Source organism: Sorex fumeus, unplaced genomic scaffold (assembly GCF_029834395.1).
Source record: "Sorex fumeus unplaced genomic scaffold, SorFum_2.1 ptg000037l, whole genome shotgun sequence".
NCBI lineage: Eukaryota > Metazoa > Chordata > Mammalia > Eulipotyphla > Soricidae > Sorex > Sorex fumeus.
The window spans coordinates 49,301,993-49,322,525 of NW_026606094.1; the positions used below are offsets into that span (position 1 = coordinate 49,301,993).

The window sequence follows — 20,533 nt, forward strand, 5'->3', positions numbered from 1 at the left end:
TGTGTGCAAGGCAAGTGCTCTACCTGCTGTACTATGGCTCCAGTCCTGCTGTACTATCGCTCCAGTCCTGGCCATTCTAGGTTTAATCCTGGAACGGAGAAAGAAAAAGAGAAGGAGAGAAAGAGAGAATGAGAGGGGAAGGGAGGGCAGGGGAGGGGAAGGGAGAGGAAATGGGAGGAGAGGGGTAGGGAGGAGGGGAGGGAAGAGGAGGGAAGAGAAGGGGAGAGGAGAGAATGAGAGAGAAGGAGAGAGAAAGGAAAGAAAGAAAGATAGTTTGACTGCCACTTCACTGGCTACATTTTCCCACACTGGTACATATTTAATCATTGCAAGGTTCTATATTCTCAGAACATACCTCTTCCTTTTGTAAATGTCTACCAATTTTTAAAGATAATGAAAGTTTAGGGCTCATCAGGAACATACAAGCCTTCCATATCAGAAACCCTGGGTTGGGTACACAGCATGTGTCTGTTTCATTTGTCTATCTCTTTCTCTCCTTGCCATAGAATGAGACAGGCACTGTTCTGATACCTGCCTCTCTTTCTTTCAGTGGGTTTAGTTTCCAGTTTGGGTAGTTTTCTTATGTACTTTCACTCCCTAGTCCTTAGGAATGAAGGGGAAGTTTCCTCATATCTCATATTCTTGCTCCGTGAACATCTTTTCTTTTTGGTATTAGAATTCTAGTCTCTTGTATTCTTTTTTGACTCTGAGCTATTTTGCTTCAATACAGGAAGCCTATCAGGTTCTGCCTGGACTAGAAACATTCTCAAAGCAAAAGGCTGACTCAGTTCCATGGGTTACATTTTTTTCTGTCTGTAAGGGATCACTGCTCTTCTTTGACTTATTTACAGTGATCTGAAAACTTGTTTCATAATTTTGATTTAGTTATTTCATTCATGAGGATAAACACATTTTATCTTAGTTGGAGGCAAGTTGTTTAGTTTTCTTTCATTTTCCCAAGAAGCTGCAACAGTAGATGTGTCAGAGTCTTTTTCTGCAGGAGGCTAGACCCAGTCATCTCCTATCACCTCACATTTTTTACTGCATTGGCTTGACCCAATCTATAATCTATTGTATACAGCCAAATCAGGGCTTGGAGTAGGAATTTGTATTTATCAAATATTATTGTGATAACAAAGCCCCCAAATTTAAGTGGCTAATAGTAACAAATACTAATTTCTTGGTTATATGAAATGAGTGAGGTCTGTGATTGGTTCCAGTTCAACGAGTTTGACTTGGTTTTACGGGGTTTGCTTGGGCTAAGTTTAACTCTATGCATCTCACTGATAAACCAAAAGTAGGGCATTCTGGGTTTTTTGGTTTTGTTTTTGGTCAAGCTCTAGAGAAAGAGCACTGTGCTAAGACATACAAATATATGTAAGACTTCTGCACAATTATGTCCTTCCTCACCTCTGTGCACATTTCACTGGCCAAAGCAAATCAGTAGCAAAGCCCAAAGTTGAATGGGAGGAAAGTATACCCTCCCTTCAGGAAGCATCCAAAAATAGAAAGAATAATATAAATAAATGTAATCTCTTAGAATATTGAAGACTGGATCTCATAGTATTTTCTCTCCTATGTACTCTACTAGCATCATATGTAGCACTTCACAGATTATCTCACTTTGAAATTTATGTGACTCTACATAAATTTCCTCCACTAAAAATAAATACTATAAAAAATAAATGGATAAAATAAAGTATACATGCTCAATAAAATACTTCTAAACTATGGCATGATAAAAGCTTGTCATTTGAGAAACAGGGATAAAGCTAAAGGTTGTAATACTGAGAAAAATGTATCAGAAAGAGAAAAACATCAGGTGTTCTCAGAAGTCATATGTGGAACATATATATATACACATAACCAGAAGATCAAGTTCCAATAAGGGAGAGCAGTGGGTGTAAGAGTGGAGGGACCCAACAGATGGAGGTAGAGGAATCTTGGTACTTTATGATAGATGTGCTATAAAACTTATTTTTGAAGGCATGTGGAAACACAGTTATGAAGTATATATCATAATTTAAATCAATTGCTTGAAAAGTTTTTTAAAGAAAAAAAAACTAGTGAGGCAGACCAGATGCTCTGAGCAATTGTATCTGAGGAATGAGCGAGAGGAGAAACAGGTATGTTTCTCAGAGACCAGATACCCAATTCACAGGAAAAATAGATTGCAGAGGGACTGCTTGTTTGTGGTTCAGACAGATCTAACATATATATATGTATATATATATGTATATATATATATTACTAAACTATGGCATGATAAAATCTTGTCGTTTGAGAAACAGGGATAAAGCTAAAGGTTTATAAGCACCCACTGCTTTCCCTTATTTGAACTTGATCTTCTGGTTATGTGTATATATATGTTCCACATATGACTGCTGAGAACACCTGATGTTTTAGGTGTTAGAGTCTCCTGCCCCCACGCCTGGCTGTCCTCACCGGAGGCCCCTTGGAGGGGGGGGGGGGTGGGTTGAGTTTCCCTCCCCACCCCGTGCTATACTACCAGCAGCTGAAAACCTCCAGAACCAGCCACAGCCATGCTGAGACCACTCTCCAGACGTCTGGACAAGCCTCACATGAAGAAACTGGCAGAGGAATCCAGGCATGCGGGTTCTGGGGCTGAGATCTCCAAGTCTGCTCTGATTGGGACTGGGCCTTCTCCACCTAGACCTCCCATCTTCCAGTAGGTAGGTGTTACATCCACCAGCTGCCGCGTGCGCCAGGTGGTCCCATCAACAACCAAGACCCAGAGACTATAAAACCCAGTTCCCAGAAGTGCACAGCCGCATTCGCGGCCCCGTGACATCTTATTATCTTGTTTTTACTTTGGAGAACCCAGCAGGCTACTGAAAGTATCCTGCCCGCATGGCTGAGTCTGGCAAACTTCCCGTGTCATACTCAATATGCCAAATACCAGTAACAATGATAGATTTCATTCTCCTAGCCCTGAAAGAGCATTGAATATAGCTCTTTTAAAATCTCAGGGCTAGAAAGGAACCGTTACTGGGTGCTCGAGGCAATCAACGAACAATAGGATGATTGTGATCTTGATGTTTTCTTTTCTTTTTGGATCACACTCAGTGTTGGACGGGGTTACTCCTGGCTCTGCACTCAGGAATTGCTCCTGGCATTCTCGGGAGACCATATGGTATGCTGGGAATCGAACGCGGGTTAGCCACGTGTAAGGAAAACACCCTACATGCTGTGCTATCGCTCCAGCCCCAAATCTAATATATTTTGCATCAACTTTCAGTATGGAAAAATCTCAACTAATAGACTATAAGTGGGGGAAGCATAATTTCAGTCAATTTTTGCTCTATTCCATCATTTTTATAAATACTAATACATATAACTTTCAAAATTCTATGTATTTTTTTATTTCTTGAAAGACTGGAGATAAGATGATTACATAAAGGCAGCATTACTATTACTATTATTATTCCTATCTGAAACACGTTCTGTTGTTTTTAAACAGCTAAAACAGATCTGAAGAGCAATTCATTCATAATATAATCAATTTGAGAAAAATGTGAAGTTTCAGATTCTGAAAAATCAGCCAAATGATAAATTTAAGGTAGCACCAACTAATGAGCATAGAAGAAACTAAACAGAAAATCCATTAATACTCATAAAGAATATTAATAAACTGTGAGATCGAGAGTTTAATGACATTTTAAAAATAAAGTTGAAACCTCAAATCAGTTTCAGAGATATGTACAAAGAGGTCTTTGTTTACCTACCTGATAGTCTTCTTAAGTTTTTTTATATTCCTCAGGTATCTGATATTTTGAGTGAGGGACATGCCAATTCGTGTTCTCCCTCTCTAGTCACTAAGAATATCCTCACAAGTTGGGGACCATGATTAATCTTAGAGTACAGGAAGTAATAAAGTATGGAAATAGGAGCAGGCTGAATGAAAGAGAATATCTTGACTGTCATAATAATATAATTATTCTCAAGGATTCAGCAGGGTCAGAGTAGGAGATACTCAGCTTCAGTTACAGCAGTGAGTATTTATATTATCTAAGGAAAAGGCTGTCTCCTAAGAGATAAATATCCTACCCAAAATCTTTATACTAAGGGTGGCCAGTCGCTTAGGATATCTGCCAAATGCCATAACCAATAGAAGAAACATGGGAACAGAAGACTGGTAGAGATTCTTTTGAATTAAATGCGTCTATTTACTTAATTAAACCAGGGCTTAAAATTTCCTAAGCTTGAACACATATCTTTGCTTGCTTTTCTTTTCACTCTGGAGAAGGCCATGCTCTTTCTTTTGCTCCCTTCATGTTTTTCTAAGTAATTTTTTTCAATAGAAACTATCTTGCTTCACTAAAATATCCTTTCACCGTAAAAGGTGACTAAGTGACTTTGTTCAAATGAGAAAATTCTTCAAAGATACTAATTTATACAAAATGAGAAATAATGCTTGTATAAATCAAATGTTTGACTTTTTAAAGCCCCCAGTGCCATAAATATATTGTGAAATGGAGTTATTCTTATTTTGACTCTCTCTGAGTATCTTCTTAAAAATGTCTTATTTTAGTGACATTTCACTTAAAGATAGAAGGGAAAAAATTCTTCATATTTCAACAGTGTTAACTCATCTCAGCATTACTAGTCATGAAATACATTGAGTTATAGGTTTATAGAGTAAAGAGATACAAATTGTTGAACACCTGAAATTCCAGGACTAACTCTCAAAAATAGCCTAATTCAGATCTACCTGGTCATATTCTTTCAGATCAGGTCAGTAGAATCATAATGGGTGCCCTAGCTTCACCCCAGAACTTTACCTACATTTTCATGACAGTTAATGAAGCTGAGATTAATTGTATTCGTTAATCACTTTAAAACATCCTTATTAATTTCCTTGTTATTCTTTGTTTTGGGAGCTGCACCCAGCAGTGCTTAGAATTTACTCCTAGTACTGTGCTTAAAGATCACTCTTGACGACATGACTCAGAGGACCAAGTGGCAGTGGGATGGAACTGAAATCAGCCATGTACATAACAAGTGCCTTACCACTAGAACTCTCTAGTCCCACCTTTGTTATTCAAAAGAATATGCTCTAAGAATTTCTTGATTAGAGATATAAAACAATTATTAATGTGGAAATATTTTTCTCTCATGTTCTTATTAATTTTACTGTGTTTAAGACAGACATTTGGACTGAAAATAGTGGATTAGATCATTGAAAGAGCCCTTCCATTGTCCCACAACCATATGGCAACTTGTTCATATTTTTAAAAATACATTGCTGGGCTTCCAGAAACTGAGAAAATATCTGGTCTTCTGACACCCACTCCCACATACATACAGAGAATATTATGGTAATAGTCACCTCTGTAGTTTAGGATTTACTTTCATGCAGTAAATGATGACAAATGATAAAGGAAAAATGATTACCTAGAAATCACAAATAACTAATAAGACTTGTGGGGCTGGAGCAATAGCACTGTATTTAGGGCACTTGCCTTGCATGCAGCTGACCCAGGTTTGATTCCCAGCATCCCATATGGTCCCCTGAGCACTGCCAGGAGTAATTCCTGAGTGCATGAGCCAGGAGTAACCCCTGTGCAACGCCAGGTGTGACCCAAAAAGCAACATAAATAAATAAGCAAATAAATAAAACTTGTAAGGAATTACCAGGTATAAAAATGAATATAGAGAGGTAAGCCCAGAACCAGGGTAGTTTTTGCCCCAGGGGAGTTTCTTTTCAGAAAAAGGCAGTTGAGTTGGTGAATGGCATAAACAATGAAAAGTACTAAACAAACTAGAAAAGATGGATAGACTTGAATGCATTATAATTGATCATTTGTTCACATAGAAAAACTAAACAAGTTACACGATGCTTGCAACATAAATTTTAACAAAAAAGTTGATTTGAGAATATATAAGAACTCCAAAAATTCAATAAGAAATACAAATGCCTTCTCTCATTATAAACAGATGTTGTACAAAAGTTATTATGCAGATGATAAACTTACGGTAGCACGGTCATCCTGTTGTTCATCAATTTGCTTGAGAGGGCCCAGTAGCATCTCCATCATGAGACTTGTTGTTACTGTGTTTCGCATATTAAATACGTCACGAGTAGCTTGCCAGGCTTTGCCATGCGGGAGAGATACTCTCAGTAGCTTGCCGGGCTCTCTGAGAGGGGCAGAGGAATTGAACCCAGCTCTGCTGGGCCGGCTGCGTGCAAGGCAAACACCCTACGGCTATGCTATCGCTCAATGTCTCTGTTCTAGGGAAACTAGAACAGAAAGGAAAATTAGAAGAATTTATCCCCACTGTTAGCCAAACAAAAAATTGTGACAATACCAAGTGTTGACAAAAATATCAGGCTGGCCTGGAGAAAGTACAATGGGTAGGGCACTAGCTTTATACATGACTAGCCCAAGTTCTATACCCAGCACCCCATGTAGTCTTCTGAGCCCTGCCAAAAGTGGTCCCTAAGAACCGAACTAGGAAGAAGCCCTGACCACTGCCAGTTGCCCTCACTTCCTAAAAAAAAAAAAAGAAAGAAAAGTAAAAATTGCTTTATGTACTTCTACATTTTTGTTATTTTATCTCATTTTTTAATGCTTACATATACTGCAATCAACCAATTCCACTTTTTTTTTCTTTGCTTTTTGGGTCACACCCAGCATTGCACAGGGCACAGGGGTTACTCCTGGTTCTGCACTCCTGGTATTGCTCAGGGGAACATATGGGATGCTGGGATTTGAACATGGGCTGGCTGCATGCAAGGCAAACGCCCTACCCGCAGTGCCATCCCTCCAGCCCCCCAATTCCACTTTTGGAATTTTGGAATCCACAATTCCCCTAAACAAAAAAACAAAAACAAAAAACTGCGAAAAACCCACTCCTCACTGAATTTTGTACCTAAAATTATTTATGAAAGAACTTATAGCAAAGCTGATGGAATGTGAAACAAGTTAAACACAAATAATTTAATGGTTATGGACAAGTCACTGGTTAAATGCATTGTGATATAGTGACACAAATAGTATACAATTGTAAAAATAAATGAATACATATGAATTCTAATGCAATAACATAGCAAGTGCCAAAAATTTCATATTATGAAACAAATTTGTTGAAATTCAAAAAAACTAAATAATGTTATTTAGAAGTACATTTAGAGGGGGCCAGAGTGATAGTACCGTGGGTAGGGCGTTTGCCTTGCACGCGACGGGCCCAGGTTCGATCCCTGGCATTCCATATTGTCCCCCAGCAACACCAGAAGTAATTCCTGAGTGAAGAGCCAGGAGTAACCCATGAGCATTGCTAGGTGTGACCCCCCCCAAAAAAAACAAAATAAGCAAAAAAAAAGTAGAAATACATTTAGATAAGGTAAAAATGCAAGGATTAATTGTAGTACTGAATAAAAAACAAATTATAGAAGACTAATATGAATTATTTAGAGATATATTGCTTTTATACATAAAATTACATATAAAATCCAAAAATAAACTAAAATCACACACAGAAAGTTCAAGATAGCACTTCTCTGCCAGGGAAGAGGCGACTTGAATTTTGATGAAGCATACAGGAAACCTGAAATAGAATTGCTTGTTTTGGGTTCATTTTCTGTGTGATATGTTCACTGGGTTAATCCTATTAGCATCTTATTACCCAGTTTTTAAGTTTATAGGAATATTGCTTTTATTTTAAAATTAAATGAAGCACTAGTTTGTATCAAGTATAACTTAATTTAAATTACCTAAACTCTTTAAAATTATATTTTGCTACAATTTGCAGTTCTTCCATCATCCCCTTCCTTGACTGTTCTTTTTTGCACTGCAAAACTTGAGCAAGCGCCACAAATCTGAAAGAAAGTGTGCCATGAGATGATCTATACAAAAACTCAGCTAATGGTCTAATGGTCTCCTCAAATTTGACATCACAGGATGTTATAAAATCACAGTCAATTATCTATTTCACTGATGGATCATAATTTGTTTCTGGATCACTTTTCTGTTCTTTAAAATATACTATTCACCTTCCCATTCCATCCCATAAAATTCAAAGCTCCTTTTATGTATTTCATTAATTTTTTTAGTGAAGTAGAATCATTTTATTTAGGAAATATGAGAGAGAGAAGATGAAGAGAGAAGAGCAACTTGATAAAGTTTTAAAAAAGAACTTTCACATCCAAATTTAGGATACAGATGATACAAAAATGGAAAGCACTTCATTTACACATTTTAAAGGAAGATGTTAAAATTACAATTTTTCTTTTACATATTTAGTTTAGACATAAAGAATTTGTTACCAAACATGCTGGAGAAGTAGGGAGTAACAGTTACTAATCAATTTCAGTTCAATAATTTTAATTCTGATTGGCTGATCACTTTTATGGCAAGTAAGATACACATCTAACTATCCTTGGGAGACCAGGACAGCTCATTAGTAGAGTACCTGCCTTTCAGGCATGAGATTAGGATTTTGCTCCCTGACATGTCCTACCTGCCAAATACAATTCCAACATCATATTCAAGTGTGGGAACACTGTAAGCAAATATATGACTCCCAGTTATCACAACAGCAATAGAAAAGGAAAGAATGTGTGTGTGTATGTGCGCGCGGGGGGAGGGATCTAGCTACTTTCACCATTCCATTTTGATCCTAATTCTCTGTCTTAGAACTATTATATCTTGCTGGGTCTCTTCCAAGCAGGTTATCTTTCTTGTCTTGCCAGCTCTTATGCAAAACACACCTATCACCTTTAATTCCTAATTTCCCAAACAAAGCCTTTTCCCATGGCCTTCCTTTTGCTACTGACAGTGCTATGACGGGATTTGGGGGGATTAAATAGATGGGGGGAAAGTAGAGGACCAGGGAGAATACAGGGAGGTCTGGGGTAGGAGATTAATCTGTAACATGCAAAATAGGAAGCAACCAAAATTAAGACTATATTACAGGCTGGGAAGTAGAGTCTGTATTTATTTTTAATTTTTATTAAATAACTGAATTACAAAGATAATATGTGTTGAGTTTCAGGCATATAATGTGCCTTAGCCTCCACCAGTGTACCCAGTTTCCCTCCTGCCACCCAGTCTGCCTCTGTGGCAGTGTATTTTCTCTCCATAGTTGTCCTAGAGTTCCCTTCCCTAACTAATCTCCTTCCCCACCACACACACGTTCCTTCCCCAGTGGCAAACTTCCTACTGAATACCAATTCTCCTGCTCTTTGTTTCTATTGCCTTTGCACATTTGATATTCTTTTAGGAAGTCTATATCCCACACATAAAGGACTATATCTTGAAGTTCTAAAGTCTTGGGTCATAATCCAGTTCTGCACTTTTTAATTGGGTGATAGTCAACAAATTACTAAACTTCTCAGAACCTTCAGCTTTTCACCTGTTAAAAAAGCTATTAATCCCTCCATCCTGGGGGATGGAAGTAGGGAGTAATGGTGGATAGTTATAAGAATTAGCTTATGTCTACAAGTATAAGTACTGTTTGTATTCAAATATGGTGCTATTTACAATGGGTAAATATTTGAAGTTATAGAGGGTCTTAGATTATTGATAGACATCATTCATTGCAAATAAATTTACTTTCTCATCCTTGAATGCAGATTTCTTGACATTCCTTTTTACTGTAGAATCTATTTCCTGAACCATTACAGCCACTGAACCAAAAACGGGCACAAGAATTGACGTCCTTATCATAGTACCATCGAACAACATATTTGTCACAATTTCCAGGATCCAGGGATTCCAAACATCTAGGATCTAGGGTGAGAAAACAACGTGTTATTTTTTTCTTTCAGTGACAATATAAAAAGCAAAATCTTCATGAATTTATTCTTCATACACTCTTACAAAATCTAAAAAAGAGAAAATAAAGTTCTAAATGAAAAAGTCCCCAAAATGCATAATATTTCTTCCACCATTAGATATTTATTCCTTTTAAAACATAATGGCATTTTATATTGATAAGTCACCATTAAAATGCATATTTCCTTAAAGGCAAACAAATTGGCTAAACAGTCTTGTGGGGATTAGCTGACACTAGAGAGAACCTATTCATTTGCTTTCTATTCTATATACATCAAATTCATATGTGAATGAAGTTGTTTTTGGCTTTCTGAATACATTCCCTTCTATTTTGTTCATAGAAAGCACTGCTCTGTAGCACTGTCCTCCTGTTGTTCATTGATTTGCTTCAGTGAGCACTGGTAATGTCTTCATTGTGAGACTTGTTACGGTTTTTGGCTTATTGAATACGCCATGGGGAGCTTGCCAGGCTCTGCCATGCGGGCGGGATATTCTTGGTAGCTTGCCGGGCTCTTGGAGAGGGACAGAGGAATCGAACCCGGGTCAGCTTCGTGCAAAGCAAACGCCCTACCAGCTGTGCTATCGCTCCAGCCCTTCTACGGCCACAACACCCTGAACATGCCAGATCTTGCAAGAGAAAGCGTTGCTACAATTACTTATAATTGTGTCCAATTAAAAACATCTATTGAAGTTAAAAATGAAATTAAATGAAGCACTACCTTGAATCAAATAAAAGTTTGTTTTTAAAAGATTATTTCTTGCAGGACAGTAAGAACATGACCTTCTGTTGTCAGTTTATAAGTAAAGTTCAGAAACACACACACTCTAAAAGAAAAGAAAAAAACAAGAGAGAGGAGAGAAGCGAGAGAGAGAAAACGCTGCCACAATAAAACCATTCATTAAGTTCCTTTTAATTCCGTGGCCTTTCCTTATTGTTTTATTTCATAATCCATGGGGATGTGCTTTCAATGTGATATGAGTCACAGAAAAACAAAATAGGCTCTGTTTTCTAAGCCTTTTGTTCTGGGAGATAGATAACGTGGATGAAGACCACATATACGATTATAGGGAGTTGTGGGCATTGTAGCAGACATGAGATAAATTCTCTCTGAAAACCTTTAAATTATTAACTCATCAAAACTAATTATAACAAATTATTATTCTGTAAGAATAGAAAATCTGTTATTGACTATGGTTGTTACATAGCCAGTCAATTTTCTAATTCTACATATAATAAAGTGAAAAAAAATTTCCCCTCTTTGTTTAGAGTCCTAACAGGTTCTCTCTGATTGAGATCCTTCCTTCAATCCATACACCAATAGATATGTAACTTACTGCTAGCTGCTTTTTACCTTTATGCACCAATTTTTCTGACTGTATAATCAAAATGGGACTTGGAGTTTGGGTTTCCAGACCTTCTTTCTCATCTTTTGAGGTGTTGAGTAGTGGTCCTCGAGTTGTTGCACCCTCTGATGAAGAAGTGGCAGCCAGGCTGTCAGACCAAGTAAGCTCTGTGGGTTGGTTCTCTTTGTCCTGGACTCCAGGGACATTCAACAACAACAACAACAACAACAACAACACAGACACACAAACATGAGGCACACACAAATTTATTTTTAGATTTCTGAGAGTATCAAATCATGAGTAAGTTATCTTTTGGGAACATTCAACAAACAGTTCACCATTGATACTTTTCTCCAGTTCTCCAATATAAATTTAAGCTCAGGAAATAATGCCCCTCTTCTATGTCAAGCAACCATGAAGACCCAAGTTGTAGATTTCCCTTCCACTTTACGTGGTTGCAAGTGTATTTATACACACATACTCTCATTTCTACCACCAGATTTTGAGTATTTTAGGGAGAGAGAGTCAGGAAGAATATGAGATATAATGATGTTGGGAGATGTTTTTCTTCATTTTTTCTAGTAACTGGTATAAGGGAGGAAAATAACAATTAGTTTCTTTAAGCTTTTTTTCCATGGCCTTTTCCTCTACATTTCTAATCACCAGAGGACTTAATATATTCACAAAGTACCAACTATAAAACCCATTTTGGACTGGAATTACGGTGGTTTAATAATAGAGCTAAAATTAAAACAGTCATAATAAAATTTCTTCTTATTTATTTATTTACCTAAATTGCACCTGAATACATCTTTTGTCTGCCTTCCTATCAACTAGAAACCAATGAATGCCAAATACTTCAGGTTCTAAGAAACATTTCCTAGGGAACAAAGAATTATAACCACCCAAGATTTTGTGGGTTAAAATTTCTGAATTCCATCTAAACTTATAAAATGTGAGGAAACTAGGAAGAAAATGTGTTCAATCTTAAAAATAATGTCATCATTACCTGTTCTGTCCCAACTCTAGCTATTCTCCTGCTTGGAACTGGTACATTTGTATCACTCAGACGTCACAGGGAAGTGATAATCAATTGTATTACCCATGTTTGTATACTTTTCATAGTAATTAAAATAATGCCATTTAAATAAGAGCAAATATTTCCATTGAAAATGATCTGGTTATTAGCTTCCTCTAAAGAACACGCAATTCAAATACAGTAATGACTTTTCACTAGTCTCCAAATACAACTTTAGTATGATAGACGTAACTGAGGTTGCTTTTTTTTCAGTTTTCTCTTTTTTCAGAATGACCATTTGTGTACATATGACAATCTTTTTAAAAAATGTTTTGAAATATTTATTAATTATTGAATCACACTGACATACACAGTTTCAAAGTTGTTTACGACTGTGTTTCAGCCATATAAAGTTCCAACACCCATTCCTTCAGCAGTGTACATTTCCCAACACCAATGTCCCCAATTTCATCCCTCATTCCTACCAGATATATGCCAATCTTAATGTGCACATTTGTAATAAAAATAGGACCAGAGCATTTCAAGGCTAAAGGAAAACTTTCTCAGTACCTCAATTTTTATAAATCTGAAGTCCCAAATGATTGAGGACTTTTCCAAATATTTGGTTAGCTCCTAGAAAGGTCTAAAGAATGATGTTCCAGAAAATAAGTATTTTTGTTGTTCTGCCTGTATATATTTAAGTTAGAGGGAGAAATATGTTAAAAATCAAGATAAACGGGGTTAAACCTAGGGTATGCTGTCTTCCAGAAAAAGATGTTCCTTTGAGATAGCATAAATAGCACAGTTGCCTTAAAGGATTCAGTCAGCCTTTACTTCTTTATGTCATTCAAGTCTGAAGGCCTCATATGCAATTCTTTATCGTTTATAAATTTTGAAGTGTGCTTTCTTTCTCAATCATTTGTGAATCTTGAATGTTTCTACAGCATCATAAATTTCGGGTTCTAGAAAGACTTTAATTATCCTTTACTTACATATGAGAACATGATTAAATCTCTACAAAATTTAATGTTATTTAAAAATATTCTTATTTCAAGATTTCAAAATTAGTCTTTACAAGATTAAATATCTACAAGATTTAATATTATTTTAAAAATTCTATGTGAATAAATGTTATGGTTGACCATTTTTATTTTCTTAATTGCAAAAACAAAACTGTTATTGAAAGAAATTTAGAAAATCTGAAAAAAGGAAAATAGAAATCATAAGTAATCCCAGTTTACAGAGAAATTAACCATCCATATTCCCTTTCTTCTCCTTTCATAAACTTTGTTTTTAACAAAAGAAAATGTATATTGAATATTTAGTTTTCTAAGTTTTTACTTGTTCTTGTTTTTTTGGGACACTCCTCGCAGTACTCGGGGGTTACTCCTGGCTCTGCACTCAGGAATTACTCTGGTTGTGCTTGGGGGCAATATGGGATGCTGGGGGCTGAACCTGTGTCAACTGCATGCAAGGCAAATGCCCTACCTTCTGTAATATTGCTTTCATCCTACTATCTTTTTAAAGATATAATTGATGATTATATATTATGGATGAAAAAGGAGATAATTTCCAGTATACTAAATGAAAAACTCTCCAACAGAGCTAATGCATTCCTGTTGCAATCTGTCTTCTCCACACATTTCTGACCTTGCTTTCCACTAACCACATCTTTTTCTAACCTCCTTATATGCTGCTTCACTTTCTATTCTGAATCAAGCTCTCAAAATCAACTCTTTTGCCATGGCCAGGAAATGTGGGTCCCTATACCTGACCTATAAATATAATAAAATAAAAAATATAAGTCTGTCTATAAGTTTGGCACATTTCTCTGGTCTCCCACACTGGCCTGCCTTGGAGGAGACAATGGTCCTTGCTCCAAGCCGGGACTCAGTTCCAAGACACAAGAAAAGAGTCTTGGGTCTTGTGAAGGACCCGCCTGGTATGTGGGGTGGCTTTGTGCTGCCAGATGTGTAGCTATCATTCCCTTTCATCCTCAGGCTAGAGCTTTTATAAAGAAATAAAACAAATGGAGATCGGCTTCCAAGGAACATGAATCTATGTACTAAAAGAGGATTACTAACCAGGCACCACACATTTCCAAAAGACTATTTCATTCCCAGTGCTCAAACATATTTCTTTGTAATTCACTACCGAAAATCTTGCATAGTATTACAGCCAAGCTCTACAAATCTGAGTTCATGTCTGCTCTGGCTGAATGCTAATGATCATCTGCATTAGCCATGTGTTCAGACTTAGAGTTTCCCAGCAGCATGGGTCCAAATTTCTCCCATTTGGCTGTGGTCTTCTGCCAGCTAGCTCCTTGGCCAATTTCTTCAAGATGTCTGGCTTCTCAGGATCTAGCCCTGACTGACCCTTGCAGGTAAGAACTCTTCTTTGCCAGACTCCCAGCACTTAAGCATGTACCCAAGTGGACTTTATTTGCACTTAAGGCGCTGAGAATCATCAAAAACACCTCAAGCTTGAGCTTGTGCCACCTCTGACTGCCTGTGGGATTTTATTTTGTTTAAATCTCCTCAACATTAGTATTATGCCCTCCATTCTGACATTTCCCAGTAAATTTTTTTGGCCATTGTAGTCATACACTTTTAGAACAGGAAGAGCATTCTTATAAACATCTATTATTTTACAAATTAGGAAATGAAGTCCTCAAGAAATGTGTGATCCCATCAAAAAGAAAACCAGTGCTGACATGGATGCACAGAGAAAGGGACTCTCATTTACTGCTGATGGGCATAGCAATTGGTCCAACTTTTCTGTAAAATACTATGGACGTTCCTCATATGACCCAGCAATACCACTCCTGGGAATATACCCTACTGGTACAAAAACACAATGCAGAAAAGCCATCTCTACTCTTACATTCACTGCAGCAGTATTTTCAATAGCCAGAAACTGGTAACAGCCCAAGTGCCCAGGAGCAGATAAGTGGATAACGATATTGTAGTACATCTAAACAATAGAACACTCACTACACAGCTGTTAGGAAAATTAATTCACAAAATTTGCTTATAAATGGGTAGACATGGAGAGACTCATGCTGAGTCAAATGAATCAGAGAGTGACAAATAGAGTGATCGCACCCATTTGCGGCATATGTATGACATGCATATAAATATACACATAGATATACATATATAAGGAATAGTCACGGTCACGGTCCTCCCGTTGTTCATGGATTTGCTCGAGCGAGCCCAGTAACATCTCCATTGTGAGACTTGTTGTTACTGTGTTTGGCATATCGAATACATCATGGGTAGCTTGCCAGGCTCTGCCCTGCGGGCGAGATACTCTCGGTAGCTTGCCGGGTTCTCCAAGAGGGGCAGAGGAATCGAACGTGGGTCGGCCATATTCGCTGTGTGCAAGGCAAACGCCCTACTGCTGTGTGTGAATAAAATCCAAAGACAGTAGAAACAAGGATCAGGAGGACTGATCCAGGGTAGGAAGCTTGCTACATAGTGAGAGGGGGGAGTGCAGTTAGGATAGAGAAGGGATCACTATGACACTGACAATGATAGTTGGAAATGATCACTCTGGACAAAAACTGAGTGCTGAAAGGAGGTAAAGTAATATGCTTGATACCCTTTCAGTAACAGTATTGCAAAACACACACACAGAGGCATCTGAGGTGTCTGCGATAGAGGAAGGCTGTGGGGACAGGATGGAGATAGGGCTGGGTGGGAGGGAAACTGGGGATATTGGTAGCAGGGAAAGTGCACTGGTGAAGGGATAGGTTGTTGGAGCATTATATGACTGAAAATCATGAACAACTTTGTAACATGTATCTCATGGGGATTAAAAAGTAATAAAAGAAGTGTTCATCCAAATGAGCATTCATCCAATGTCAAAGATTTATCCAATGTCAGGCACCTGTCAAGTGACATTTCTAAGGTGTCATTCATTGTGAGATGCAGTATAAATTTTTAAAATAGTCATTAAGACATGCAACACATTACATAGGTGAATTTCAACCTCCAAAATAATAGAATGGGATAATGTGAACATAGAAGTTGAGGATATTAAGTATTTAGTTGATACATTGAAGCTTTAAGTCAGGTTTTATGACTTTGAGGTCTCGAATATTTCTTTTAGATCAGATTAAAATATAACATCCCAAGTCCCTTCTCCCTACCCTCTCATTCATGCAATCATTAAAACCCATTCTTTCTATTCCAGAAATAGCCTCCTAAACTGTGCTTCCTTTCCAAAATTCTGTCTACTCTTCTTGATCATGAGAAGTGCCAGTTTGTGTAGCCCTTGTTTAATGAAACTGGAGTTCTTATTTTGGAAGATAGAAATGGACAGGGATTGACTAGGGGAGGCACAACATAATAAGTCATATAAGTGGCAAGAGCCCAGTAACATTTCATACTAAAGAAGAGACAGACTATACACATTATTATTGGTTGTTTTCTTTAAAATTCTGGTAAAGGAGGTAGGTAGGGGAAAGAGGAAAGAACTGTTTGTGATTGTGGATGGCAGTGGAATTTGCATCATGGATGTAATGAATCCTAGAAACTTTAAAAGGTATTAAACAATACCCTGAAATGCTCTAATATTGCAAGTCAATGATAAATCAATTGGAAGAAATCCTCAGAAAAGACCAGGATCAGCAAATCTTTATACATCAATTACAAGTATTTGTCTCTTTTTATAAGAACACAATCATGTTTATTCAATTAATCATTAGCTATTGCTTCTTTTTTGACTCAAGAAAATTAAGTAATTACAACAGAAGTCAAAGTACTTGCAACCTAAAATTATATTTACTACATGGCCCTTTATAGAAAGTTTATTGGTCACTGATCTAGACCATGAAGTATAGATGTGCATGTTGATTTCAACCTATAATCCTGTTGACCTATTTGAATTGCCTATCTCAGAGATTGTATTTAGATCGTCGATTTGCTCAAGCGAGCCCAGTAACGTCTCCATTGGAGACTTTGTTGTTACTGTGTCTGGCATATCGAATATTCTTGGTAGCTTGCCGGGCTCTCTGAGAGGGGCAGAGGAATCGAACTTGGGTCGGCCATGTTGGCCGCTTGTAAGGCGAACGCCCTACCACTGTGCTATCGCTCCAGATGTCTGGTGAGTTCTGTCATCTCTACTTCTATAAATAACATTCAAGATTGGTTCTTGGTACAATTGTCGATCAGAAATTTTCTCTGGTTCTTAGTCTAGCCAAATAACTAGAATACTGTTAGACTTGCTCATATTGATCTATCATTATCACAAAACACGCATGAAAGAATAATACAGGGACATCATTGAGCTCACAGAGAAGAATTATGACTGCTGTTTAGCTGTCTGCAAGATGATGTCCAAAAATGTGATAGGTATTGGGCTACACCTGCTTGAGTTAAAAATTGGGGGCTAAGAGATTATAGCACTTACCAGTAATAACAGACAGCTTTCCAAATTTCACCTAAAATAATTTAACGATTGCTTGTGAGCTGATTGGCAAGGTTCAGTGTTCTAAACCCTGAGAGCAGTAATTGTCTCTAAACATTCAGGAGAAGGTTCTGTCAAGCACACATTATTTAAACAAAGCATTCACCTTGTATCATGAGCATATAGAGTCTTCTTATATAGAGCATAAGATGTCAAAGCCAAGTGAGCACCAATATGACTTAAAGAGCTGGCAGAGTAAGCCTGTGTGTGCTTTGAATAAGCTTGAATAAGTACAAATTGAGCAGTGGATTCACATAGTTAAAAGATGCTTTAAGTCCTCATCTCAGGGCTCTGGAACATGACTCTGTGTTAGAACCCCTACCTTCTCTTTACGAGGCTTAACTTCAATACCCTGTGCTGTTGCTGAAACAAGAATATACGTGAGCTCTGATGCACACAACCAAGTATAGACAAGTGCTACAACCCATATGGAATCCCAGTTTAAAAACTGGCATAAAAAATGGGTTGTTCAAATATGGTGCTTTAATCTGTTCTGGTGTTCATAAATCAACCTGGTGGTAGGGTGTAACATAAGAATATTATTTACAATATTTAATAAATGATAATACTAAGATATAGAAATATTTGTAAATTTGATATTCATTCTCAGAAGTCCCTGTGAAAGGAAATAGAAGCTATCTTAGAAATAGAAATCTAGAGATAAAGTACTAATATTTATATTCAAGAACTGACATGAACCTTAGCTAATTCTCTGTCCCCTTCTTTTCCCTCTGATAGTGGTATTTGATGACCAGGGATTGCACACATCCTTGGTTATTATATTTACACATTTTTCAGTTATGGTGCTCTCCAAGGATTGAACCTTTAAGCTGTGGTTCTTGCATATATTTGGTTGACTCATGTAGGACATAGTCTGAAGCATTTGTCATCAGAGACGAGCTGCCATCTACAAGGAACAGAGCTGCAGAATCATATACATGTACTGACACTGGGGATTAAGTTCATGATCTCATGCTTGGAAGGCAGGCACTTTAACTACTGAGTCATTACCCAGATCCCCTAAGCTAGTTCTTGAGGGTGCAGGGCAAGGTGATCTTTTGTGTAAGACATACAGAATTTTAAGCTCCCAAATATAGTTAAATAAAACAATTACTTACAGATTCTGGCATTGCTTTCTGAGGCTCAGGAGTAGGTTCACTGAGTTCTCCCCCTGAAGTCACCAATCCAGGTTGAAGTGGTGAACCCAAAACTTGAAAAAGGTAGGAATCAAAATCCTCACAGTTTTTCCTAAACAATTTTTGTGTCAGGGTATCTTTTGAAAGAGAAAAAAAAGGGAGATAGGAGCAATAAAAATTATTTAAAAACTTTAAAGAATTTAATTCTGAATTCTCCTTAAATTGAACAGTTTTATATCATTTAAAGTCACTGCTAGGTGAACTAAGTATTAAAGCATTATTTTTGATCATTTGCAAGAGATCATTTAAAACCTTTTTTAAAATAAATGTACTACTCTGTGATGACTCCAAATGAATAAGAGTGACTTAAATCTTTGCCTATCTGAATTGTCTGCTGTGAGTTATTCTATGTAGGGGTGAGCCTCACCCATATGTTGAATAAGCATTTACCTCGGGTTATAGGAATAGCAAAAGACAAGTCAGCCCAAAACTGTGTTTCTGACTGTCTGGAACAAGTTATTAAATTATTTGGGAAATTGCTAAAGTTCTTGGAATTTGGGCCACGGAGAACAGTAACTGTGAGACTGAATCAGGTCCAAGACACAGAAAATACCACAGGATCCCACATGTGGCCCTATGGAGGAAGTGCATTGGAGTAACCAGAAAACAGCTCTGGGAAAGTATTCACATGGGAGCCCCAGAACATTAAGACTTGGAATGGCCCCAGGGATAGGATAGGGGCAAAGAGGCATGGACAGTGGCCAAGGGAAAGAAATGGAGAATTGAAACCCCATACAAAGTCTAATGTATGTCAACCTACATGGGGCCTGAACAGGAAGCTGGACAAAGGCCTCCTGCTGGTAAAAGATACATGAAAGTATTCATTAAGAAAAGGAATGAAAAGAAATTAAGACAACAGAGAGAGATGGGATAATTTTAATAGGACCAACATCCAAATTATTGGAGTCCCCAAAGGAAAGAGATAAGAAAATGGGGACAAATTAAACGTCAAAGAAACATTGTAAAAGGACAAATAATGATCATCCATAACAGAACCCCAAATTCCAACTATACAGTTGAGTTTTCTCAGTGATGGGGGTGGGGTACAGTTGACAGGGTGCCTAGAGGCATGCAGAGGGATGTGATGGAGTGAGAGGAATGCCTGTACTCTGGTGGCAAGTATGCTGTAGCAACATAACATTACTGAATTTTTTTTGGGGGGGTGGGGGTGGGCACACCTGGTGATACTCAAGGTAAGCTACTTCTGGATCTGCACTCAGGAATCACTCCTGGCAGTGCTGGAGTGGGGGTGGGATGGCGGTGTGTGTCTGATGATCAAACCTGGGTTGCCCATATGCAAGACAAGAGATTACCCTCTGGACAATCAATCACTCTGGCGCACATTCATTCCTATTAACACTGTTATCATAGTAAGTGAATAAATTTCAAAAAGAGATAATAAAGTTCTTATTGAAATATAACTTTTCTTTAAAATCTATAGTATTAATCATTCTAACATATTAACAATTCAGTGATATTGAATAGATTTTTAAAAATTTCCAGCATGGGGTACTAAGGAAATGGTATCCCAGGCCAGAAAGCTCTGAAGAAAAAGGGGAAAAGAAAGTGGGAATGCTCTGAACATGGTAATGCTGTGTTTAGGACCAGCTGAATTGCTACCCAAAATAGGCTGGGTATGGCAGGAGGCAAGCAGGCCTGTGCCAAGCCAAGTCAAGCTTCACACCCAGGTGGTTGGAGGACGAAGA

General features: G+C 37.6%; 1 protein-coding gene across 1 annotated transcript in view; it reads right to left on the minus strand.

Moving 5' to 3' along the window:
- Positions 1–9,168: 9,168 nt before the first annotated feature.
- The window catches only part of COL28A1 (collagen type XXVIII alpha 1 chain), a 197,267-nt gene continuing 185,902 nt past the window's right edge, over positions 9,169–20,533 (minus strand). Inside the window, exons 33-35 of the mRNA XM_056118311.1 lie at positions 18,750–18,904; positions 11,150–11,330; positions 9,169–9,752 (exon numbers count right to left, since the gene is read on the minus strand). Of these exons, the coding sequence (XP_055974286.1) occupies positions 9,580–9,752; positions 11,150–11,330; positions 18,750–18,904 (509 nt within the window). The 3' untranslated portion in view covers positions 9,169–9,579. The remainder of the gene's footprint in view (positions 9,753–11,149; positions 11,331–18,749; positions 18,905–20,533) is intronic.